The 26,006-nt window shown below is 54.8% G+C and overlaps 1 protein-coding gene across 1 annotated transcript in view; it reads left to right on the top strand.

Moving 5' to 3' along the window:
* Window positions 1-479: 479 nt before the first annotated feature.
* STK32C (serine/threonine kinase 32C) overlaps window positions 480-26,006 on the top strand; it is a gene marked incomplete at its 5' end in the record, with an annotated part of 83,132 nt that continues 57,605 nt past the window's right edge. The window contains one exon of the mRNA XM_082644852.1: window positions 480-741. Coding sequence (XP_082500978.1) covers window positions 480-741 — 262 coding nt within the window. The remainder of the gene's footprint in view (window positions 742-26,006) is intronic.

The raw sequence follows: 26,006 nt of genomic DNA, 5'->3' as shown, positions 1-26,006 counted from the left end.
CGTGGTCTCGCCAAGGGCAGAGCCGCAGGATGAGGTTTAAGGCTCCCCCGGGTCGGGCGGCAGCAGTTCGCAAGCCACCTTTGTTCACAAAGGCCAAGGGGATCCCCTCCTTCTCTCCTGATGCTCACAAAGGCCAAGGGGATCCCCTCCTCTCCTGACTCTGCCGCCGCGTCGTTGTGCGCTGCAACGGCCCCTACTGAGGCGGGCGGCGGCTACCAGTAGCCGCTCACCGCACCCTGCTCCGGCCCCGCCCCGTCTCCGCCCCTGGCGCTCGCTCCGCCCGGACTCCTTCCCGCCGGCCCCGCCCCGGCCCCGCCCCCGCGCGCTAGCATTCGGTGGAGCCGCCCGGGCGGCCCGGACCCGCGAACGCCGAGCCTGGGGCGCAAGGCGAGCGCTGTCCGTCGCTCCAGCTTCTGCTCCCCGCCTGGCGGGCGGGCCATGTCCCGGACTCTGGCCGCGGCGCGCACTCCGGTCCGGCCATGAGGAGCGGCGCCGAGCGCAGGGGCAGCAGCGCCGCGGCGCCCCCCGGCTCGCCGCCCCCCGGCCGCGCGCGCCCCGCCGGCCCCGACGCGCCCCCCGCCCCGCCGCCGCCCGCCGCCGGCCAGCCCCGGGCCAGGGACACGGGCGATGCCCGCGCGCAGCCGCGCCCCCTGTTTCCGTGGAGCAAGTGGAAGAAGAGGATGGGCTCGTCCATGTCGGCGGCCACCGCGCGGAGGCCGGTGTTTGACGACAAGGAGGACGGTGAGAACGGTCGCGGCGGAGACTCCGGGCCGCTCGCGGGGACAGCGTTGGGACCCGCGCCGTCTGGGGACTCCGCGCGCTCTCGCAGCGGGGCCGCGGCGGGAGGATTTCTGCGGGTCGGGGCACCAAGGCCTCCCGGTGGGAAGGCGTCAGGGGCGTCTCGGTTTCCGAGGAAACTCGCGAACGGTGCTTGCGGTGCCCACGCGTGTCTTCCGTGTCCAGTGGCGGCGCGACGTGCGGAGTAGGCCGGCCGTCCCTGCGGGGTGAGGGTCTGCGGTCGGTAGGCGCGAAGGCCCCCGCAGTAGCGAGGGCGCTGTGTTTGCATTTTCCTTTTCTGCGAGGTGTGAGCGCTCGGTTGTTACTCTGCAGCTGAGGTGTGCCGAGTTTGCGAAGGGAGGTGCCTGCCCCACAGGTGGCGCGGGGGCCTGGCCCTCGGAGCTCTCAGTGTAGGTGACGGCGCCGCGTGGCTGCCGGCGTGCCCACCTTTGCACTCAGATGTGCGGTGGAGGCTTGCCTTCGTGCAAAGACCTGCCCTTTTGGGAACTAGTTTGCCCTCAGGTCCCCCTGCAGGTAAAGCTAGTGACCCGGAGGTGGGCGCTGGTGGAAAGCAGGAAAGACCTGCAGGCACGCCTCCTGGAGCCCTGCTGGACAACGGCCCTTTCACTTAGCACCCTCGGGAAAGGTGGCTGTGCAGTGTCCGCCCCTGGGGCACTGTGATACTTTCACAGGCAAACATACAGCTCTTCTCTGCAGATGTCATGCAGACAAGTTAAATGCTACAAGATGACACATTTGATGTTTTTTTGACATTTTCTTAAAATAGTTGAAATATGCATTTTTCATTTGTAGGCAGCCTGCAGAAGTAGGATGGATCTTTTATAATTTTAGAGCACAGCTCAGTGAAAGAGCCCAAGCTATTTATTTCTGATACATAATTTAAGCATTATAGGAAATTACAATAATACGACCTCAGGCCAGTGTTGGAGAATGTGCAGGTCATGTGGGCAGTCCTCACAGACAGCGATGCGGAGCCTGTTGCTCAAGGGGGCCTGGGCTCTGAGGAGCCTGGCCCCGGTCATCGGGGAGGGGCATGGTGCCTGGACTTGCTGGAGGGGCATTCAGGACCAGCCACGCCCACTCAGTGTGTTCTGGGGAGACCTGTCTTCGTGTTCTGAACTTTGGAACACAGTTCACTGCTGGGAGTGTTTCATATGTTATATGTTTTTGTTTTTAGAGTAAATATTCAAAGTGAAGAAAGCCCAGAGTGAATTAGGAACTAATCAGGAAGATTTGCATCTAGCTTCTGGCTGCACGATGAGAAAACGTCTGAGAAACACATCAGATGTCTGATTTCAGTACTTGTTGGTGTCAGCTGAGAGCTGGCCACTCTTTCATGTCTTAGCATTATGCTCCCCAAGGCAGGTGAGGTAGAAAGAGAGAAACTGAGGTAGCACAGTGGCTGCCTTCAGCTTTGAAAGGTAGAATTTTTCTACCTGTTCACAGTGTGTTACGTCTCAGAATCCAAGGATTGTTAAAGAGGGACCAAGAGCACAGAATCCAGTTAGGCTGCTCGCAATCTGATTTGAGAATCATTTAACACAACCCCTTCTCCCCACCCCTGTCCCCATTTGCCTGAAGCAGGACGGCAGAGGTGCCAGCTATTCTGGTCTTGTGAAGGTGGGTTGTTGGCTTTGGCCACAGGTGCTCGCTCTTTAACATGTGTGCCCATCAATCACCTGCTCATCCCTGGGCATGGTGGCCACATCTCCAAACTGAACACAGCACGAGCCTTGCCTGGGCTTTGTGTGGTAAGATTAGGATGCCAAGCCTGGCCCCGACCCAATGGCCGTGGATGCGATCCAGGTGAGCGGCCACTTTGTTCCACTTTTATTCCATGTTTTCACGTTATCGTCAGGGCGCACCCGACTTGGGAATCACAGTACGTGTTTGCAGAGAGAATGCTGTGCAGCTCTTGGCCTGAAGGCTGTGGGCTTATTTAGGCAGAAGGAGTGGGGTTTGGAAAGGCGAAAAGCCAGTCTTTCAAGAGGGGAAAGGCTGCACCCCCCACCTTTCTTTGAGGGTGTGAAGTCATCCCCCCAGATAGGGTCCCACACTTCCTCGGCCCCGTGCAGGGTGAGCTGAAAGAGGTGACAGTGCTGTGCTGAGGACGTGCATTTACTGGGGCTGCACGGTTGCCATGGCAATGTGAGACCTGATGAATTTTTTAGATTAAAATACCCAATTAATATATCAGATTTGGTATGCAGAGAAAAGGAAAAGAGAAAATAAGAGCGCTACTTAACAGAGTGCCAGGTAGCTTCCAACTAAAAAGCGGAGTTATGACACATAGGGTCTTACATGGCCCCCCTTCCCTGTTAACCCTGAGGTGTCTGAGCCACTGTCCTTATTTGGCAGGTGTTGGGTGCTTGTTCAGAATTCTCTGGGCTTCCTCCTCACACCAGAGCCAAGGGTCCCCTTTCCTCTTCCTGAAACCCCATGCCTCCTCCCGTGTGACCCCTCTCGGGCTTCAGGAGCAGTTGATTTAGGGGTTGACCTTGCTCGGCACCTGCCCCAGGGCTGCGGGGTGCTGGGCAGGCCCGTTCATTCCTCTCGTCTGGGTGTCCCCACAAGGGTGCTGCGCGGGGTTCCATCACTTTCTGCCGAGCAGCTCGGTAACTGGGGGGCACCCGCTGTTCTCAGCAGTCTGGCTAGTCTCAAACCTAACATGGTATTAGCTTGCTAGTGGGGGGCAACTAATCACCGAGAAGGTTTGCCTTTGCCCAGAGAACTGGAAATAAGGGGGCCCTCGAGGGCTGGAACGCCTGGCCTGGGTGTGTTGGGTGGGGTGGGCAGTTAGGCGGGGCACGGGGCTACCAGAGTCTTATAACCTTTTCCAAAATTTATAAAACCTTTGTTTTTTTAATTATAGAAGCATTAAAGTGTATAAATTTGTAAAAGAGTTTAAGACTTTGCTAAAATTGTTCTATATAGGAAAACCAAGACATCAGTGATTTCAGCACTGAGACCTATTAGCGTACCTCTTCCCCAGCCTTTTTCTAGGAACGTACTCACACATCAGCCATATAGAAACACTCTTTATGTCTCTGATACAGAAATGGGATCGTGCTCCATATACGGTTTTGTCTTAACCTGCGTTTTTTACTTAGCAATGTGTCATGACCATCTTATAGATCTACAGCATCCTTTGTTGGCTAAATTTACAATAGTGGTCCTCAACCCTGTGAACTAGACTCAAAGGATGCTCTTAAAAACTGGATGCCTCCCCCGGAAATTCAGGTTGAATTTGTTGGGGTGGAGTTGGGGGGCGCTGGAGCTCAGGCACCAGTACATAAACAGTTTACCAGTAAGCATCCTTGTATGTTCATCTTTGTACACTTGACATTATTTCCTTAGGATAACTTCCTAGGAATGACATCGACGAGTCAGAAGAGTGTGCACGTAGTGTGGCTTGGTGCTGCTGGCCAGCTCCCTTGGAGATGAGCAGTCCCGGCACAAGACATGGCTGTCCTGGACGGTTGTTACATGGTGGTGACCAAATGGATGTGGCTGCTGCAGGTGTGGGGTACCCAGACAGAGGAGGAGGTGGGGAGACCAGTAGCAGACAAGGAAACATGAATAAATATAGTGACGGGCAGGAGGGGCCAGAGGAGAGAGAAAGAGGGAGGCCTGCGTCCGGGGTGGCTGGCCGGGAGGGAGATCCTGTTTGCCTGCTCTCAGAGCGCACGGAAGTCCTCTTTCTCCGAGCCTCACCACCTTTGGGTGTTGGTGATGTCTATTTTTTGACCGTCTGAAAGGTAAAAGGATCGTGTTAGTGCTCCGAGTCTCTTTGATTACCAGTGAGGCTGGTAATGTTTTTCTTTCCGTGTTTGGGGCGCTTGTGCTCTTCTTTCCTGAACTGCCAGCTCTTACCCCTGACCTGTGCTTCCTGTTGGGATGTTTGCTGCCCGGTTTCTTTTCACGGTTCCCAGTATAGAACGGCCTGCCCCGGAGCAGTCATTTATCTTTCTATGTTGCTAGTTGTTTTCCGTGTGGCTGTGCTTAGTTTTTGTGTGGTCAGATTCATCAAGATCTTCCTTTCTGTCAGTTTCCGGCCTTGGTGCCCTGTTACACCAAGCACAAGTGATACTCATTCAATTTATAAACCTGCACCTGCACTTTCTTCTAGTACTTCTGTGGTTTCACTTTTCGTGTTGCAAATTTTGGTCAGTTTGGATGCACACTGGCCACAGTGAGAACGGTTTCCTCCCGTGGGCCCTGCTCTTGCTTAGGTTGGGTGCATTCATTGCCTGTTTCTGTCGAATTGTGAACCGGATCTTTGCACCCATCACGTTACACCCTGGTTAGTGCTGGTAGGAAGGAAAGCTTAACTTTGAAAAATATCCGTCCCGTGTGTGGCTGCTCTGCTAAGGTTCCCGTTAGTCCTCATGGCTTTTGAGTTGATTTTCCCAGGCTTCCTGGGCGGTCGGTCGTGGCACCTGCCAACAAGGACTCGGTGACTTTACAGTGCTTATGCTCATTCTTCCCAGTCGTGTGCCCAGGGCTCACGGGCAGTGGAGAGCGGTGCTGAGTGCACGGGGGGCTGACCCGATTGTGTTGATGGGGCCGTGGTTCCAAAGTGACAGTCTAGCCCTGTTTACTGAGTCTTTGACCAGTGGTGCGTGGACCTGAGTTTTAATAGGTGTCTCTTCCCTTCCCTCCTGACCCTGGGAAGAGGGGGTGGCTGGCGATGGGGGTGACAGCTCTCTGTGTGGCCCAGGCTCGGGCTGATGGCAGTTCACACCCCGTCCCCTGCAACGCGGGGGCCTTGGTGGCCAGCAGCCTGGTGGCTGCAGACCCTGGGTTCCTTTACCAGCTGGCAGCAACGGTGCAGAGGCCCCCGGTGCAGGGGTGGGCATTTGGGCTCAAGGTAGGGAGGAGGCGCGTGGTCCCGGCTGGCCTCGCACCCCTGCTTCTGGATTCCCTGGGTTCCCACATGCAGTGCCAGGTGTCCCGGCGGGACCGTTGGGTGGCGCTGAGTTTGCTGTGTTCCTGTGGCTGACGAGGCTGGTCTGGGATGGACTTGGGACCCACTGTCGTACTTTTTTATGTAACAAATGTCAGCTCTGCACGTCTATCCATCTGGCTGTGTGTTTTAAAATGCTAAAAATAAGTTGATTTCCTTTTAAAAATTTAACCACCCATCCTTCCAGTTGAGAAGTAATGCAAGGATGCATTGGAGGTAAGTTTTGTTCAGGGCTTCTCTTTGAGGATGGAGCCTCCCAAGGCCCCAAGATGGTCTGAGGGAGGCAGAACCACGGACAAGCATTTATTTGGAACAGGGTTGGGGCAGCTCACAGTAGCTCCCAAACTGTCAGGGGCCCCTAGTCCCCTGGGGACCTTGTGACAATGCAGATTCTGATTCAGCGGCTCTCGGGTGGGGCCTCAGGGTCTGTGTTCCCATCCAGCCCCAGACGGTGCCAGCGTGCTGGACACAGAGAGGACACACTCTGGGTGGGAGGGCTTAGTGAGGACCCAGCAGGCGGGTGGTGGAGTGGTCGTGGTCCCCAAGGCACTGGCCCATGCACAGGGAGCAACAGGGGGCCGCGTGCTCTGGCGCTCCGCTGGGCCATGGCAATGGTGTTGGCAGTGGGTGGGAGTTTCCACAGCTACTGCTCGCCCTTCGTCTGGAGATGGGCTGGCTCTTCCCGCAGAGGGATCTCATTTAGTTTCATTCTTGCTTTTGTGTCGTTCTTTTTCTGTGGCGTAGCCTGCTACACACGTACCCAAAACATCAGTCGCATTTTGTATCCTGCATTTTCAGCTGACGCTACAGCCTGAACTTCCTCCTTTGCAATGACTTGGACTCAGCAGTGTCCTCTGATTCTCACCCAGATGTGGCAGAGGACGCGCTACCAGAGGCAGGTGGCCCCGGACTGTGTAGACTACCCCCTTCTGGTCACTGTGTCCTCTTGTCCTAGTTGCACTGAGAGTCCAGCCCCACCCCCGGGACGTGCCATGGGGTGTCCCCTGTTCTAGGCCACCCGAGGTGGGACCTTCCTGGGGGGCCCCCGGCCAGCCCTGCGGGCCCCCCTGAGCCCGGTGGTTCCTGTGTTCAGGGTCTGTGCTCCGTGGCCCTGGTCCCGATTCCCGTCAGTAGGAAGCTCAGAACCAGATTTGGTGTTCGTTCACCTTAGTGTGGGAGCAGGCCTTCTACCTGGTGTCATTTTTCCTTCCCAGTCAGATTTTTCCTCCTCATTTGAAAAAGACATAGAACTTTGGGTTTCTTCCTACCTGCCTCACTCTGCTATCGCTGTATAACTCTAGGTAGAAATAAGGCTTTGGTAACCAGTGTTTCTACGGGCTGGTGAGGGTCCGGTGAGTGCTGAGCCTTGCTGTCCCCGCAAGCTGTGTGCATGCCCCCTGCAGCCCTGCTCCTGTCCCCCGGGTCGGGTCAACTCGTCGTCCATGATGGCTCCTCTCTGGGGCCTCCTTCCTGCCTGGGGGGTGGGCGCACGCTGATTGGCGCCCTGCAGAACACGCCGGGGTCCCCTCTCTTCCCCAAACACTGGCCAGGGCCAACGTGCTGAATGATTTTAATGCTCATAATTGGAGACAATTTGGGAGAAGCTACAATTAATAAAATTATTGTTATTTTTAAAAACTGGGAAGGCTGCTTCATCAAAAACCGTTTTGCCCATTGACTTGAAATCTATTGTCTAAAAACCAAGGCAGCTGACCGAGATCAGTGTGGCTCCATCCAGCCCCAGCTGGGTCATTTGTCCCCACCTTCCGCATCCCCAGGTGTGACATGGGAGCCTGCGGTGGCCTCCAGTGTGCGGCCCGAGCAGGCGTGGCCCCAGTCGGCGCTGTGCAGACACGGCTTGGTGTTCTTTAAGTCGTGAAGCCAAGGAGACGATGTGGGTGAGAGTCAGTGTCGCCCCCAATTTATTAAAAATAGGAGCTGAGCACATTCAGATTCCTGGTGTTTACACGCTGACGTGGGAGGTCTCTGCGCTCACATCATGGCTCTTCCTTCACACGCACCAGGCGGGGCTTGTCACCAAAGCCAGAGACGAGCAGCTTAGCGCTTGTGTCTCTGTGAGTCTGTTAGGCCTGGCAGGACGCTCAGCCTTCTCGGGCACCAGGCACACCCCCCACCCTGCCCCGAGCAGGGTCCGAGGTGCTCAGTGCCGTCTTCCCGGGCCCCGCATCGGACTCGGGCCCATTTCCGGAATGCCCGGGCGCTGGGAGCCGGGAGCGGGGTCTTGGTCCCGGTAGCACAAACCGGGCATTGTTTTATTATTTATTGCTGGTAATAAAAAACCCCCAAACCTAGTGACTTGGCAACGACCATTTTGATCATTTCTCAAGATTCTGTGACCTGGGACTCTGGACAGGGCCCAGTGGGGATGGGTCCCCTACTCCACATGCCACCTGCGGAGCCAGAACGTGCTTGGTGGAGGTGGCTTCGCGTTCACGGTGCCTCGTGACGGCTCAGAGGCCTCAGGCTGGTGGAAGCCTCCGCGCGAGTTGTGTCCCTGGCAGGGGGGGGGTGTTCCTGGGGTGAGGGGCGTCCTTAGGGGGTGTCCCTGGGGTCTCAGTTCCCCCCGGGCGGCTGCCATATCAGTTATCTATGACCGCTTAACACATTGCCCCAGAACGTAGCGGCTGAAAGCGACACACACCACGTCCTTGTTTTGGGAGTTGGTAATTCTCCCGGCCCGTGCTGCACTATAGGAGCCCCTGTGGCTGCCCTGGGGTCATGTTTGTTTGCATTGTCCCCGATTCTTTCCTTTTTTCTTTTGCTCCGTGTCAGGGTCCTCTTGTTTCTGAAATCATATGTTAGCTCCTCAGGCAGAAAGGTTAATTTGCAAAGTTAGCACAGGACTGAGAGAGGAGAAGAGGAAGAGGATAAGACAGAAAGGAGGGAAGATGCAGAGAGAAGGGGGGTAAAAAAATCACGCGCTGAAGAAAGGCTTGGGCCCCAGCGTCCATGTGCTTAGGCATGGGCCGGCGTGGCCCTGCCCGGTGGCAGATCTGCCCGGTGCTCCGGGCAGTGGCAGCTGAGATGGAGCAGCGGGTGGGCAGCTGTGGGGTGGGTGGCTGCCGCCCGGACGTCTGGGGACGAAGCGGAGAAGGGAGGCCCGGGCTCTGTGCCCCGTGGAGCTAGAGTCGGACGGTGGATCCTCAGCCGTGTGGATCCCGAGGCTCCCTTCCCAGAGCCCACAGCACTTGGAATGTGCCAAAAGGAAGGGGCTTAGCCGACAAAGAGCCCTCGGAGCTGGGCCTGGCGCAGACCCTGTGTTGGTGCCGGGGGTGTGAACCATTAGAGCAGGGAGTGGTGGGAGGGACCAAGAATTTGGGGTCAACTCCTGCTGTCCCAGGCTGCCCCCCGACGACCTCAGCCCTCCCCACCCCCCCGCTGCCCTGGGCTCCTCTCCAGGGTCACTGACCTTATGGGAATCAGCGGGCGGGAGCCTGCGGCTCCTGTATCCTCACAGAGGCCGTGCACCCGTGGGTGCCCTCCTGTCCGGTGACCAGGCATCATTATTAATAGCGTCTCCTTTTGCTCTCAGATGTGTCCCAGTTTGGATGATAGATTATATGGCTGCCCATCTAGCTGCCAGACACAGTTGCCAGATGATCCTTTTTTCCTTTATAGCTTTTTATTATATAACGGAAAGTGACAAGAAAAATATTAAGACTTTCAGTGTCTTATGTAATCTCACCACTAATCTCACTATTATAACAACCATTTGCACTTTTTCGTATCGCCTTCCAATCCATACTTGAATACATACAAAAAATATATTACTTTTAAAAAACTTTTTAAAAGTAAACTTTGTTTATAACATTTTAGCTTTACAGAAAAGTTGTGAAGGTGGTAAGAAGAGGGTTCTTATATATCCCACGCTAGTTTCCCCTAACGCTAATATTGTACCTTTGTCATAACTAGGGAACCAGTGGTGAGACATAGTTGTACTAGTCAGGGTTCTCTAGACAAACAGACCAATAGAATAATAGCGTGTGTGTGTGTGTGCGTGTGCGTGCGTGTGTGTGTGTGTGTACACACATATGCTTACAGGTATTTAAGGAGATTTATTAAGAGGAATGGATTCAGGCAGCTATGGAGCCAGGAAGTCCCACAACCTGCCATGTGCGAGCTGGAGCCCAGGGGGAGCCTGTGCAGTGATTCAGGACGAGTCTGAAGGCCTGAGACCCAGGGGAGCCGATGGTGTGGTCCCAGCCTGAGGGCAGGAGAGGATGAGACCAGGGGGGTCCCTTCTCAGCAGGGCAGCAGGAGAGGGGGGCCTCCCTCCTTCCTCTGCCTTCTGTTCTGTTGAGGCCTCAGGGCACTGGTTGACGCCCACCCACATCTGGGAGGGCCACCTACCCTACTGAGTCCCGGGTTCAGCTGCTAATCTCATCCGGAAACTCTCTCAACAGACACGCCCAGAACACTTTAATCTGGGTGCCCAGGGCCAGTCAAGGTGACATGTGAAATCTCTCAGTAACTGAAGTCATAGTTTATTGAGGTTTGACTTGTTTTCACTAAATATCCTTTTTCTGTTCTAGGGTCCCACCCAGATCCCACATGACATTTAGTTGTCCCTCTTTAGGCTCCTGTGAGCTGGTGACAGTTTCTCAGAGACTTTCCTTCTTCTGATGACCTTGACAGTTTTGAGAATAACTGGTCGGATATTTTGCACAGTATCCTTCAGCTGGGATTTGTGAGGTTTTTCTCATGGCTAGACTTGGGTCATGGGTCTTTGGGAGGAAAACCACAGGAAGAGTGCCCTTCTCGTCACGTCCTGTCCAGGTATTACTCTCAACACAACTTACTGCCGCGGATGCTGACCTGATCACCTGGCCGAGGTCCCGTCTGTCAGGGGTCTCCGCTGTCAGCTTACTTGCCCCCCTCCCCACCCCTGTGCACACTGTGCTCTTTGGAAGGAAGTTACACTGCACTGCCCACACTTAGAGGGTGGGGGGTTAAGGTCCACCTCCTTTAGAGGAAGGTAGTTACGTAAAATTATTTGGAATTCTTCTACACAGAAGATTCGTGTATTCTTCCCATTTACTTTGTTACTCAGTCATTCATCTGAACCCATGTGGACTCATGGATATTTGTTTTATACTTTGCATTATGATCCAATACTATTGTGTTTTATTTATTGATTTTTTGCTCAGATTGTCCAGCTTTAGCCATTGGAAGCTCTTCAGTTGGCTCCTGTGTCCCTTTGGCCTGCTGTCCTCACTGTTTTCTGTCTTTGCTTCTTTCTGAGCACTTCCTTACTTTCTGGGACTAGAAGATGCACTGGGCTCATCATGTATTTATTCCCTGACCCAACCCTAGAATCAGCCAGTTCTCCAAGGAGCCCTGGTCCTTGTATTGGGGAAGGTGCTAGAAACCAAGATCTGGGTGCCAGGTGTGCTCACCGTTACAGGGAGATAATGATCTTTCAAAGCACAGAGCTATGTAAAATAGATAGCTAGTGGGAAGCAGCCGCATAGCACAGGGAGATCAGCTCGGTGCTTTGTGACCACCTAGAGGGGTGGGATAGGGAGGGTGGGAGGGAGACGCAAGAGGGAGGAGATATGGGGATATATGTATACGAATAGCTGATTCACTTTGTTATACAGCAGAAACTAACACACCATTGTAAAGCAATTATACTCCAATAAAGATGTTTAAAAAAAAAATAAAGCACAGAGCTGACCACACTGCTCCCTGGCGTAAGGCTCTGGTGTCCCCCATCACTGCATTTGTTTAACTGAATGTACCTACTGTGCACCTACTCTGTACACTGCAGGCGGGAGGGAGTGTGAATTGATACAACCACTCGGGAAACTGCGTGGCGCACCATTTCTGAGAGAGAGCACAGCCCCGAGGTCCAGGAGTTAGCCTGGACCTCGCCGCTGGCCCTGGCATTCTCCTGCTGCACGTAAACGATTTCACAGAGCACCGGCAACAGGCCCCTCTGACCGTGGTGGGTCAAGACAAACACAAGACCCCTCCATAATCCTTCTGGAACACAGACAAAAACGTGGCCATTGTCCAGGCCCAAATGACCAGACTTCCTGTGTCCCGGCTGCTGCTTTCGCGGTTGCACTTCTTGCTTCACTCCTTCTCAGCCTCTGTAGTGGGGTTAAGATGCCCAGTCATAAAGTCATGCAGCCTCCAGACAGTGTGGGGCCGTGCTGCTTGAACCCTCCTGAAGGCCACTGACATGAGCCCAGACCCTGACTCTCGCTGAGATGCCCCTGTTCTCCCCGTTGCAAGGACAGTACACGGGTGTGTGCAGCCTTACGCTGTCTCTGGTGGTCTTTGTCTGGGGGCATGGACACCTGCAGCCCAGGATTGCATTCCTAGGTGGTTCGCATCCAAACGTGTACATCCGTGCACCCAAAGGCGCACACACGGGAGTCCACACAGCACCAAGGGTTGTAGCCAGAAGCTGGAACCGGACCAAGTGTCCACCGACGTCACTCGGACGAGCGAGTCCTCGGGTCTTCGTTCGGTGCATCCTCTGTACCGTGAGAGTGAAGGCCTCATGGCCGCACCCCACATGGCACACCTCTGAACCTGCTGCCGAGGGAGCGAGGGTCCCCGCTGCTGACTCCGTTTGTGTGACAAGCACAGAAGCCAAGGTGCTGGTCTGTGCCACAAGATGTCAAGCCCATGTCCCCCTGGGGGAGGCACCAGGGTCCCCCATTTGAGCTGAACGCTTGTCAGATGTGCACGTTTTCTGCATGTTTGTTCTACTCTAATCAAAAGTTTGCAAGAATATTTTAAAAACCCCACTGGTGTCCAGCCTCCCACCCGGCAATTCTGGAGCTGGGGAAGAGCTGTCCAAGGTACTGGCTCTGGGTGGGAGGAGAGAAGCCTGCAGGTCAGGCTCCTGGGACTCCAGGGCTGAGCTTGAGCTGTGCACTGTGCCGAGTGCACGTTTCATAACCGTTGACTCGTCACATCACAGGCTCCCGAGGGTGGACAGGAGTGAACCATGTGTTTTGGTGTCCCCAGGGCAAAGACGAATGCCAGGTGTGCAGAAGACATTCGATGTGTGGCTGGGGAGAGAACAAACGCCTGCTTCATGCTTCCCGTGTGGAGAAAGCTTTGCTTGTTGCTGTGGCCTGATTCCTTTGCTCCCCATTTTCAGCAAAACTCTTTGTTCTCTCAGGTGCCAGTCCTGCCCTCTGATGCCCCCCTGAGCCTACAGGAGCCGGGATTTGTCCCCATGGCCTCAAAGCCCTAGTGAGGGTTCCCTGCATGGGGCGAAGTCTGACCCCAGTTCTCAGCTCCCTTGTCCTGGATCCACGGCAGAGCTTGACCCTCTGGGCCCCTCCCAGCTTCCCTCTCTTCCCGCAGCTTCCAGGACACCCACTGCCCTGCTGTTCCTTCTCGGCCCCTCTTAGGACCCTTGTCCCCTCCCTGCCACGGGGACACTGGAGCACCTGGGGCTCCTGCCGCTCCCGCCTTTTCTGCTGCGCTCATGCGGACAGTCTCACAGTTTCAAATATCATCCATATGCCGGCGACTCCAGGCTTTATGTCCGGGTGGACCTGCTTCACACGTTCCAGACTGTTCTGTCCAGTCTCTGGCTAGTATGTCACAGGTAGCTCCTTGAACGCATTCACCCCTGCACCCCTGCAGTCTCCTGACTCGCTGACCTCATCCTTCCAAAAGCCCCTAGACCCATCCGTGAGCCATCTTCCACTTGGCAGCCCCTCCCCGCCCTTCATGTCACCTTGGCTCTACCTTCCAGAGCATGGGCTGCCTGTGTCCCTCCCTCCCACAGGCCCCGGGCACCCTGTGTCCCCCCCTGCACCTGCACCCAACACCCTGGTCCCCATCCCTCCTCTGCACCGAGCACCCTGGTCCCTGCCCCTCTGCACGGAGCACCTTGGTCCCCGCCCCTCCTCCTGCACGGAGCACCCTGGTCCCCACCCCTCCTCTGCACCCAGCACCCTGGTCCCCGCCCCACCACGTGGCCTGAGCACCAGGACTGCGCCCCTCCACGTGTGCCTCTGATCTCTGCAGGGCAGTGTGTCCCAAGGGCATCCCCTCATTCTCTGCTAGGAGGCCAGAGTGATGCTCTCTACTGGGCGTCCTCCACGCCAATGGCCCACCTAGGACCCAGGGGTGGCTCTCCGTGTGGCATCTGCCCACAGCTCCTGCCCAGAGCATCGCATGGCCCGCTCCCCCCAGAGGCCAGGAGAGCAGCCGGCCAAGTGTTTTGGCAGCAGGGTGGGGCAGTGATTTGGCCAGAGCACGGACCACCATGTCTCCTTCAAGCCTTTGCACGTCCTTCTCCCGGGAGGCCCACTTTACAATTGTGCCTGGGGACCCACTGGGCCCCTGCCAGGCCCCTGTCCTGCTTTGCTTTCTCGGCACTTAACCCTGGCAACTGTGTACTGCATAGCCTGTGACATCTGCGTTCATCTCAGCCCCTGGCCCCAGAGCGAACATCCCGCGAGGCGGGGTTTTACCTCCTAGGTTCCTTGCTGTATCTCACGTGACTTGACATCACCTGGGTAGGGCGGGCACCGAGTGAACACGGGGTGCGGGGGGCTATATTCCCGTGACTCTCCTGAAGGGCCCACTTCGGGGCAAGCAGTAAGACACCTCAGAGAGAGGCCTTCCAGGGCCCTAACTACCCCCGGACAGCACGACCACTCTGCTGAATTAAGGCCCAGGGCACACTGTTCCTTCAACAGTGCTTTCTGTGTCAGGTGGCAAGGACCCCGGCCTTGGGGGGCCAGGCATAGGGCGACCCCACGTCCCTGGGCAGCAGGAGCCTACCTATGTCCCTTTGGACAGTCAGACCTGGGCTTCCGTCCTTGCTGACTCTGTTCTCCCTTCTCTGACGGATGTGCTTTCTGTTCTGGGCTGTCAGAACATTTAGGTCAGGCCCGCTGGTCACTTGCAGAAACAGGCCCAGAAAGCTCGCCTTTAGGACAAGTCAGGGAGCAGCAGCTTCAGGGCCAGGGCGGCTGCCCAGGCCGCTTGAAGGAGGCACAGATGTGATGGAGGGGTTTTGGCAGCTGCAGGCGCCACTGCCCCAAAAGGCCTTTCCCTGAGTTAGGCTGGAAGCTCTTGCACGTGGGCTGGTTATGAAACACACGTCTGACTGGGGCCGAGAGCCTGGTCGATGGGCTGCCCGCGTGCAGGGCCAGGGCGGCCTCCCTCCGCAAAGGGTCCTGGGGCTGGCAGCGCCTGGCTGTGCCCGCAGGACCCCCGACGTCCACAGGCCTGAGAGTGCAGGCTGCCCTGTGCTGCGTGGCGCGGGGCTGCTTCCAAGCCGGGCAGGGCCGGCAGTGCTGCTGTTGGGCCCGATCGCCCCGGGGGGCAGGGCTGACCCGTGCTCGGTGCGGGGGGGCTGCAGCAGCTGACTGGTGCAGGAGCGCACCCCGCTCCTGACAACTCATCATGCCTCCAGGCATTGCCACGTGTCCCCTGGGGGTGACACCACCCCCAGCAGTGAGAACACGGAGCTTCGCTTTCCTGTGGCTGCAGCTGGGGAGTGCATCGAGGCCGTAGCTGCCGGGCTGGGGCGGGCGGTGTCGCTTCCGAGCGCCTTTGGGAGTCCCTGCCCCTGGCTAGGCTTCTGGGGCCAGAAAGGTGCAGACGGGGCGGAAGAGGCTCCGAGAAGCGTTGGCCTCCGTGGGTGTCAGCCCCAGGCCAGGCCGCAGGTCTCGCAGTGTCCCCTGCGCCAGGCGCCACAGCCTGGCCTCGCTTGGTTCATTTTGCCACCTCCAGCTCCTGCTTTGGGGGCTCCAAGGTTGAGAACTCTAAGGGCACCTGGGCTCTGCCTGGGGTTCTGGGGTTAACCTGGGTGTGCGTGTGTGCACCGGCATGTGTGTGAATGTGTGTGCCTGGGGGGTGCACGCCGAGGCCGGGCTCACGTGGCGCTGCCTGGCCGTCCCACCTTTGTGGACCCCTTGTCCCCGTGAAGGTGCAGGTACCGTGGTGGCGCTGGCCTCCCCGGGGCGGGGGTGGGGTGGGCAACCCTCGTGGGCTGCCGCCGCCGATGTTCTATTTCCTTGCGTCTTGAAGGAGTGGCCGGAGTCATCGAGGCCCCGGGAGTTTCCGTCTCTGAAGGACCCCATGGTCTCCTGCAGGGGACGCCCTGGACGTGGGGCGAGGCCCAGGGTTTGGGTGGGGAGGCAAGGCCGGCGACTGACCCTTTGTGGGTCTTTGCCTCCTGCCCCCTTCTCTGCTGGGATGGCGGGGGCGTGGAGACCCACGTCCCTCCCACTGGAGCGTCCAGTCTGCAGGGGCTGCAGGTTAGGAATGGCCATCTCATGCACACAGGCAGGCCCGGAGCCCGCACGGGTTGTGTCTACCAGCTCTGAGGCTGGAGGCTCCGTGCCGAGCTGCAGGGAAGGTCAGAGCCAGAGGTGGCAGGTCGCAGAGCTGTACATCGGGCTGGGAGGCAAGGTTTGTTCAGCACAGCTTAATTTGGGGCTTAGCACTTCCAAGGGCAGGGACTTGTCCTGCCCGCCCTCCCCCGGGGATGACACATGTCTTCGGGCCCCGTGTGTGCAGCCTTGGAGTGAGAGCGCTGTGGGCTGAGAGGGCCACGGGGACAGTGGTCACCTGGAGCCAGGTGGGGTGGGCCTGGCCTTGGACCTACGGAGCTGTGTCCAGTGGAATCTCTAGAAGCCTTTACAAAACGGACTCAAGTTGCTTTCAATTAAAAAAAAAAAAAAAAAAAAGCAATGCTCCAGAGAATGCAGGTTCACTCATGTGCAGATGTGTTAATTGAAAGGTTCAGAAGGTTTATTAATTACGCTTCCATCAGCAGTTCCTTCTCTCCCAAGTGCAGTCACTTTCCATCTTGTCAAGGAACAAATGATGTGCTCCCGCAGGACAGGCAGCAAAGGGAGTGAGGTGGGGGCAGTTCTGAGATGGGTTGTGCCTCTGCCCCGGGCCTCCTGGTGTTAGGGGCCTGGGCTGGGTGGCCCTGGGTGGGTAACCCTGGATGGATGTCCTGGATGGGGTGGTCCTGGTGTGCTGGTCCTGGGTGGGGTGACCCTGGGTGGGTGGCCCTGGTATGGGACCCAGGCCAGTGCAGAGACACCTTCTCTAGGGGTTTTTCTCCACTTTTGGAAGAGCCACGGTGGCGGGGCTGCCTTGTGTTCACTCTGGACTCCACAGGGTCTGGCACCTAAAAAGCTCTCAGTAAATGCTTGTTGGATTTAACTAAACTGGACAGAAAGAGACAACAGAGGAGTCAATGTGGGTATGCTTAGACCAGCCCCAGCTGGGGGCTCTGTGACCGACGGGTGTCACCATCTCTTCCACAGGCTGTTAAGGAGCGTGCCTGGGGCAGACGCGGCCCAGCCCTGCTCTCCTTTCTGGCTGGGTCCTGGGAGTGCTCATGGGGTCTGGGGTAAAGGCATATGCTGGCCAGAGGGTGGCCAGCTGGTACTGCAGAGGCTCTGCAGCATCTGTCCAGCAGGTGTGGCCACATCGGTTGCTGTGGAGGACTATACAGTTACCCCAAAATTATGCCTCTTATGTTGGCAGATGAGGGGCATTTCCAAACGTGATGAACAAAATAAACAAAGAGAAAGTTTGGTCTTAGGAATATCTGCATTTCCCTGATGACTAAGGCTGTAGATGACTCTTTCATTTGCTAATTGGCCCTTTGTGCAGTTACTGTGTGAAGTGACTGTTCAGGTCTCTCACCCATTTTGTGTTGTGTGTGTGTCATTAATATTGAGTTGTAAGAATTCTTTAAACATTCTGGATTCAAGTCCTTGGATGGATGTGTTTTGATTAGTCATTTCTGTGTCTTGTCTAGGAAATCCTTGTTTACCCTAACGTCAAGTTTGGATCTAGGATAAATTTCAAATTAATTTTTGTGTGGAGTGTGAGGCAGGGGAGTTCATTTTTCCCTGTGTGGATACCCAGTTATTTCAGCACCATTCTTTGAAGAGACTTTTCTTTTTCTATTGGATTACTTTGGCAACTTTGTCAAAAGTCAGTTGATCTACATATGTAAGTTTATTTCTGGAGTCTCTTTTTATCTTTCCTTATACTGATGACACACCATCTTTATTATTGTAGCTTTATAGTAAATCTTGAAATGAGGTGGCGTACATCATCCAACCTTGTTCATTTTCCACATTTATTTTGGCAATTCTAGATCCTTTGTATTTTCTTACAAATTTTGAATCAGCTTGCCAATTTCTACAAAAATGTCTGCAGATATTTTGATTGGGATTGTATTAAATCTACAAATCAACTTTAGGGAAGATGGACATCTTAGTGATACTGAGTCTTCAATCCATGAACATGGTATGTCTCTCCATTTATTTAGGTCTGCTTTAGCTTCTCTCAGCAATGGGTTGCAATTTTCAGTAAACAGGTCTTGTACTTCTTTTATTAAATGTATCGCTCAGTATTTTATGTTTATTTGATGTTGTTGTAAGTGGCATTATTTTTATAGTTTTGTTCTTAGATTTTTTCATTGCTGGTACATAGAAATAGAGTTAATTTTTAAAATCAGTTTTATTGAAGTGTAATTAACATAAAACAAAATTAATCAATTGTAAGGATGTGTTTCAGTGAGTTTTGACAGATGTATATAGTCGTATAACCACCACTGCAGTCAAGTGTGGAGTCTCTCTACCACCCCAGGAAGTTTCCCTGTATCCCTTGACAGCCAGTCTGGTCATGTGCAGGGAGGTGGGAACCAGTGCTGCATTTCGTATCACTTCCTTTCAGTTGTTAATGGTGATTCTGGAAAAGGAGACGTTTTTAATTTTGGTGAAGTCCAGTTTTTCATCAGTTTCTTCCTTTATGGTTTGTTCCTTTTGTGTCCTTTCTAGGAAATATTTACCTAACTCATGGTCATAAAGATTTTTTTCCCTTTGTTCTAGAACTTTTATGGGTTTTTTTTAAGCTGTTAATTTTGTTTATGCCCCATTTCAAGTTGATTTTTGTATCGATAAGAAGTAAGGGCCAAGGTTCTGTCTCTTCTTTCCTCCCCCCATTCCTCCCTCCTCCTCCCCATTTCCTCTCCTTTCCCTCTTTCCCCTCTTCCTCTCCCTCCTGCTTTGCAATATGACGTCTGTTTGATCTAGAACCACTTGTTGAAATGACCATCCTTTCCCCCATTGAAGTTCCTTGGCATCTTTCTTGCAAGTCAGTTGAACTTATAATCGTGAGCCTATTTCTGGACTCTATTCTCTTCCATTGATCTTTCTCTATCTTTACACCAATACCACACTGTATTGATTACTGTAGCTTTAAAATAGGTCTTGAAAGCTGATTTGTTTGCCCTCCAACTTTGTTCTTTTTCCAAATTGTTTTGACTATTCTAGATTCTTTGCCTTTCTATGTATATTTTAGAATCAGTTTGTCAATTCCTAAAATAAGCTGGCTGAGATATTGATTGGGATTGCATGAAACTATTGGTCAGTTAAAAAAGAATGGGCCTCTTAACATTTTGAGTTTTCCAGTCCATGAACATGGCATGCCATGCATTTATTCTGGTCTTTGATTTCTGTCAGCATGGCTTCATAGTTTTCAGTGTGCAGGGACTGCACATATTTTGTTTAACTTATCCCTACATATTTTACGTTTTTAAAAAATAAATTGTTGCATATTGATTGTATCCTAAAACCCTGCTGAACACACCTATTCTACTGTCTTATTTTTAGATTTCCTAGGGTTTTCTATGTCACTTGTGAATAAAAGACAGATGTATTTCTTCCTTTTTACAACTTTATGCCTTTTCATCCTGTCTAGACATCCAACACAAGGTTGAAGAGAGGTGGTGGGAGCAGATATCCTTGCCTTTTTCCTGATCTTAAGGAGAAAGTGTTCAATATTTCACAATTAAGTACGATGTCAGTGACTTCCCTGGCGGTGCAGTGGTTAAGAATCCGCCTGCCAATGCAGGGGACACGGGTTCGAGCCCTGGTCCAGGAAAAACCCACATGCCGTGGAGCAACTGGGCCTGTGCGCCTCAACTACTGAGCCTGCACTCTAGAGGCCGTGAGCCACAACTACTGAGCCCGTGTGCCACAACTACCGAGCCTGTGCTCTAGAGCCCACATGCCACAGCTACTGAAACCCGCACACCTAGAGCCTGTGCTCCACAACAAGAGAAGCCACCACAGTGAGAAGCCCGCGCACCGCAACGAAGAGGGGCCCCCACTCGCCGCAACTAGAGAAAGCCCGCGTGCAGCAATGAAGACCCAAAAATAAAAAAAAAACAAAAATTAAAAAAAAAGTATGATGTCAGCTGAGCTTTTTCAAAGATTCCCTTATCAGATTGAGGAAGTGTCCTTCTTTTTGTAGTGTGCTGAGTTTTTTGTTTTTAAGTCATTAATGGTTGTTGAATTTTGCCAAATGCTTTTTCTGTATCTGTGGAGATAACCTCCTTTATTCTGCCAATGTGTTAAACTGCACTGGTTGACTTTGGAACAGTATTCCAATCTCACATTGTTAGGGTCATGTTTAGATATTGCTGAATTCCAGTTGCTAATATTTCATGATTTTTACATTTATACTTGCTAGGGATATCGGTCTAGATTTTCTTTTCTTGTGATGTCCTTGTCTGGTTTTAGTATCAGGTTTATGCCAGCCTCATAGAAGGGGTTGGAGGTGTTCCCTCCTCCTCTGTTTCCTGAAAAAGTTTGTGTGAGGTTGGTGTTATTTCTCTGTTAAATGTTTGCTAAATGTCACCAGTGAAGCCATTTGAGCCTGGAATTTTCTTTGTGGGAAGGTTTTAGTGACGAATTCGATTTCTTTGATAGATATGGGGTATTCAGAGTTTCCATTTCTTCTTGTGTTGGTTTTGGTAATTTGTGTCTTTCAAGGAATGGAATTTACCCCATTCATCCAAGTTGTTGTGTTTGTTGGCATAAAGTGGTTATTTTTCTTTCAGTGTCTGTGGTGATGCCTCAGTTTTACTCCTGATGTCAGTGTTTCATGTTTTCTCTCTTTTTCTGTCTATCAGTGACAAAGAGGAATGATGAAATCTCCAGCTCTGTTGGTGAGTTTGTTTCCTCCTTTTGTTCTGTTGGTTTTGCTTCATATATTTGGTCTGATTTTGGCTGCATACACATTTGCTACTGCTGTGTCCTTTGGATGACTTCAACCTTTTATCCCTAAGAAGTGTCTGATAATGTTCCTTGGCTTAGAGTCTCCTTTGATGTTAATGTGGCTTCCTGGTTCTTTAGCTGGTGCTTGTGTGAGCAACCGTATTCCACCCTTGACCTCTCCCCTCTGTACATTTAAGTGGGAAGCGGTATCTTTATAAATAGCACGTGGTTGACTCTTGCTTTTTAAAATCCAGCCTGAACATGCCTGCTTTTCAATTGGAATGTTCATCCATTTACTTGAGCGTAGTTGTCCATACATTTAAGGCTACAATCTTGCTATTTTTTCTACTTCTCCATTTGTTATCCCCATCGATTGTTCATCTTCAGTCTCCCATGTTAGAACGTAGACCCCTTGAGGGGAGGGGATTGTTCCTTGAGTACATGTACTGAATCTCCCCTGTCTCTAGGATGGGTGGTTCCGGTGCTGCAGCCCTCGGGCTGTTTATGTGCACGGAAGAGGCCGTGTGGTCAGCAGTGTCTGTGCGGGGTGCCTGCACTGTCCTGTGCTCCCACCTCCAGCCACGCCTCCTCACCCGCACGGCTGATGTCTGTGCCTCTCCTTGTAGCCCAGCGAGCCTCTGGCCCTAGGTGTGCGGTCTGGGTGGTCTCGGGGCTCTTTAACGCCATATCCTGGCGTCCGTGAGATGCCTCCCTTCCCTCGGCCAGTGGGGACCCGAGGCTGCAAGATGCCCATAAAGTCCGCAGCAGCGAGTCCCAGAATTTGGAGAAACTGTGACAAAGGAGGGCGTGTCTGCAGCCAGACAGCTGCTGGTGCTGAGCCGCTGGCTCCCCGTCGGGAGGGGCCGCACCCTCTGCCCCCTTGGCGCCTGTGGCCGTGGTGGTGGGGGGCGGGGGGGGCTGGGCAGTGCCTGCTGGACGCCGGTCGGGGAGAAGCGGGCGCCATCTGGGACCGTGGGGAGGAGAGGTGGGCGGCGACAGCTGGCCGTGTCCACACTGTCACTGCCGCGGCGGAGCCAGACTGCGTGCTGTCACTGAGCCCTCGGCTTCCTGTCCCTGGGGCGCTGGGTCATCTCCATGACAGCCTCCGTCTGCACCGTCCTCTCCCTGCAGAGGCCTGGGCTCGCAGCAGATGCCGGGGCTCGGAAAGCCGGCGGGCCCTCCGGGCTTCTCCGGCTGGTGGGGAGAACGGTGCCCCCCACCTGCTCCAGGTAGCAGGCCGCCCCCTCACCTGCATCCTCGGCGCCTGGGGAGTATGGGCGGCCGCTTCCAGAGGAGGCCGGACACTCAGAACACGTGCCAGGTGCTCCCGCCTTCCTTCCGCGTGGCCCTGGGCCGGCCCAGCACGATGCTCCCTTCCCCTCGGTCGTCTCTGCCCATTTCAGGCCCCGGGGGATGCGCGTCTGGGCTGCTGGGTCACACGGCCAGGAAGACCCGCCGAGGCACTGGCTCGGCCTCGGATCCTCGGAAGCTTTGAGCCTCAGTGACAGTTCCCGTTCCAGTAACGCCTTCACCCTCCAGCCCTGCCCCGCTCTGCTCTGTGTCCGGGGCCCGAAGCCGCCCCGTGTGGAGTGAAAGGGAGGCCTTTCCAGGGCTGCTTTGCACGGTTCACAGATGCTGAGATGAGCAGGCCCTGCCCTGGGTCTGAGGCCTCGGCTGACGGCCGCTTGTGCCCGCTCCGGCCCCCACCCCTTCCCACCCAACGTGGCCCCCACCTGCGCTGCCCGGGCCTCACCCTTCTCTCCCCTGGGCGCCCGCACCGGGTTTCCTGCGTGGTGGGGTGTCTGTGTTGGTGGTGGCCCTTTGTGGCGGGGGGCAGAGGATGTGAGCACCCTGGACCCAGAGAACTCAGAGCAGGGCCAGCCGCCTCAGCCTCAGCCTCCAAGGGGTGGGCTCAGGGCCTGGAAGAGGACCAGCCAAGCTGTCATTTACTCGTCCCGTGCCTTCTCCCGGGGACGCTGCACCTTCCCTCTGGCGACAGAGAGGAGCAGCAGAATCCCCTCCTCCGGCTGAGTTCCATCGAGCAGTGGCAGCTGGCGGTCAGGACATTTAACTGGTGGCCCCTGGGCTCATCACAGGTTAACCGAGCGATCAGAACGCCCTTTGCTGCATCTTCCTATCGGCCCTTTTGCCTTTACTGTGTTTCTCAAAAGTGGGGGCATCAGTGTGCTCCTTAGTGCATTACCCTCCCCCCACCACGAGCCTGAGGCCATCAGGTCCCCAGGCACAGGTACCCACTGGGTCACTGCTCCCTTCACCACGGAGCTGTCTCTGAGAGACCGCTGCGCTCCATCTGGAGGCGGCGGTTCCTGACACCTGCAGAAGGCAACACAGGAGGCTTTTTGGTCGCAGCTGGCACTTTGGCTCCGCGGGGGGACACGTGGCCTGGGGGGGGTGTCACTAGCCCGCTTGCTCTCACCAGTGGTGGTGGGCGGTTCTGTGGCACCCTCGCGGGGGCAGCAGTCACAGGCGCCTCTGAGGTTGGGCTCCGGGTGTTTGCAGCCCGGCCAGGCTCTGTGTGAGCACAGCGTTGGGGTGCAGTTCAGCGCCTCTCCCCCGTCTGCCCTCCCGCTGAGTGGTGCCGTGTGTGCCTGATGGGGCGTGAGGATGGCGTGGGCCGCAGAGCACGGCCCCCTCTCCTGCACGTGGGACTGTGGTCTCACACCCTCCCTTCCCTGCTCAGACGGTGCCTTCGGGGGCTGGGCTGGGACAACCGCGTGGACTAGGGGAGCCCCATCCGATGCTCAGCTTCTCCTGCTGAGATCTGAGGGTCCCGTGGTCCCCGAGCCCACCCTGTAGGGCCCCAGCCCTGTGAGAAGTTGCTTTCCTCGTACGATGGCCTGTGAAAGCCTCTTGACCAGCTGCAGAGTGGACACACCTCCGTCTGTGTAGCCATTTTCTCTGAGGAAGATTTTAATTTCCTAAGACAATGTTTCCAGTGCTTTCCAGACTGGGTTCCAGGAGCATATTCTTGGGCCGCGTGAGAATATATTGTTTTTTAAAAAAAGGTCATTCAGGGAACTTCCCTGGTGGCGCAGTGGTTAAGAATCCGCCTGCCAATGCAGGGGACACGGGTTCGACCCCTGGTCTGGGAAGATCCCACGTGCCACGGAGCAACTAAGCCCACGCGCCACAACTACTGAGCCTGCGCTCTAGAGCCCGCAAGCCACAGCTACTGAGCCTGCGAGCCACAACTACTGAAGCCCGCGCGCCTAGAACCCGTGCTCCGCAACAAGAGAAGCCACAGCAATGAGAAGCCCGTGCACCGCAACAAAGAGCAGCCATAGCTCGCCGCAACTAGAGAAAGCCTGCGCACAGCAATGAGGACCCAACGTGGCCAAAAATAAATAAATAAATAATTGTTTTTAATGAAAAAAAGGCTGTTCATACTGAGCGTGAGAAACATGGGTCCAGGCCCCTTAAGATGTGAGTTGGCAGATGGTAGGGGAGGTCTAGTGAAGTAAGTAGGAATAGCTTGGTCCTCTATTACATCTCATTTAAAAGATGCTTTAAAAAAAAGATAAACATCAGTATAAAGAAGAAAACAGAAAATAGCCCATACTCTCACACCCAGATAATCCCTACTGGCATGAAAAAGCAATTCATATGCAAGTTTCAGACATTAAAACTGCCTGACGGGCTTCCCTGGTGGCGCAGTGGTTGAGAGTCCGCCTGCCGATGCAGGGGACACGGGTTCGTGCCCCGGTCCGGGAGGATCCCACATGCCGCGGAGCGGTTGGTCCTGTGAGCCGTGGCCACTGAGCCTGCGCGTCCGCAATGGGAGAGGCCACAACAGTGAGAGGCCCGCATACCGCAAAAAAAAAAAAAAAAAAAAAAACTGCCTGAGGATAGAAAATGGAGAGTGAAGACCTGTGTTATACACACACATGTGGGTCTCTTGCTCCAGAATTAGGAATAAATTCACTCATTTTTCCCTAGAACGCTTATGGATTCACTGTGTGTGTGTGTGTGTGTGTGTGTGTGTGTGTGTGAATCCTGAGGGGTCACAGGCCAGCAGGTAATTCAGGCCCTCAGATCTCCATCCAGCAGAGGCCGCTGGGGGCCAGGCTGGCTCTCCAGGTCTGAGGCCTACTCACAAGAAGAAACCTGCGAGGGTCACAGGAGAGGCAGGGCGCCGATGGTCCTGCAGGTCCAGAGGCCCAGGGCTGTCCCAGCAAACCCCCAGCCTGCCACCTCCCTGCCCACGGCCGGCGTGGGGCTGGACCCCAGTCTCGTGGCGGTCGCTGTGCCTTCCTCTGGAAGCGGGGTCGGCTCTGGCTCTCCCCCCAGAAGCTTTTGGGGAGCTTCTTGTTGTCCTGGCCACCCTCATCCCTGCATCATGTGGTTTTTGTATCCTGGCCAAGACTCTCATGCTGGAAACCACAGACTTGAGCACCCACGAGGATGCAGGCTCCCAGCTCTGCTCAGTTCTTTGACTCTTATTTTTGGAAGCATAAAAGAGAACAGAAGTCTTATGCTCCATCTCAAAATAATGTCTTTCCTTAATTCTATTCAGTTCGGCCAAAAATAGACCCATCCCTGAATAATAATCCAGCCTGTTGAACTGGAAGGGGGAGGAGGGGGCCAGCATTGCGGCCGTTTGGGGCTTGGCCGTGGGGGCTTGTGAGCCTTGCCTGGGTCACCCAGGAAACCAGCCCCGGAGCAGAGCCACGTGTGCCTGAGTGCGTGGTGGGTGTCCTCCTGACGTTCTTAGACGGCGCACGGAAACCCATTTAAACACCTGCGAGCCAGCTCAGGGCGGAGGCCCCGACCCCATCCTGTGCCGGGAGGGCGGGGAAGGCCCACGTCTGCAGGATCGTGGGCACCAGCAAGCCGATCCTAAACTACTCAGCTTTTTGGCATCTTGTGACTCTCTTTAAAAATCACCTTCTTGGGCTTCCCTGGTGGCGCGGTGGTTGAGAGTCTGCCTGCTAATGCAGGGGACGCGGGTTCGAGCCCTGGTCTGGGAGGATCCCACGTGCCGCGGAGCAACTGGGCCCGTGAGCCACAACTACTGAGCCTGCGCGCCTGGACCTGTGCTCCGCAACAAGAGAGGCCGTGACAGTGAGAGGCCCGTGCACGGCGATGAGGGGTGGCCCCCGCTTGCCACAGCTAGAGAAAGCCCTCGCACAGAAACGAAGACCCGGCACAGCCAAAAATAAATAGATTAATTAATAAAC

The sequence above is a fragment of the Mesoplodon mirus genome, assembly GCF_964341445.2.
Source record: "Mesoplodon mirus genome assembly, chromosome: 2".
NCBI classification, from domain to species: domain Eukaryota; kingdom Metazoa; phylum Chordata; class Mammalia; order Artiodactyla; family Ziphiidae; genus Mesoplodon; species Mesoplodon mirus.
The sequence above is the reverse complement of the archived record's forward strand: the minus strand, read 5'-3'. Positions and strand labels throughout refer to the sequence as shown.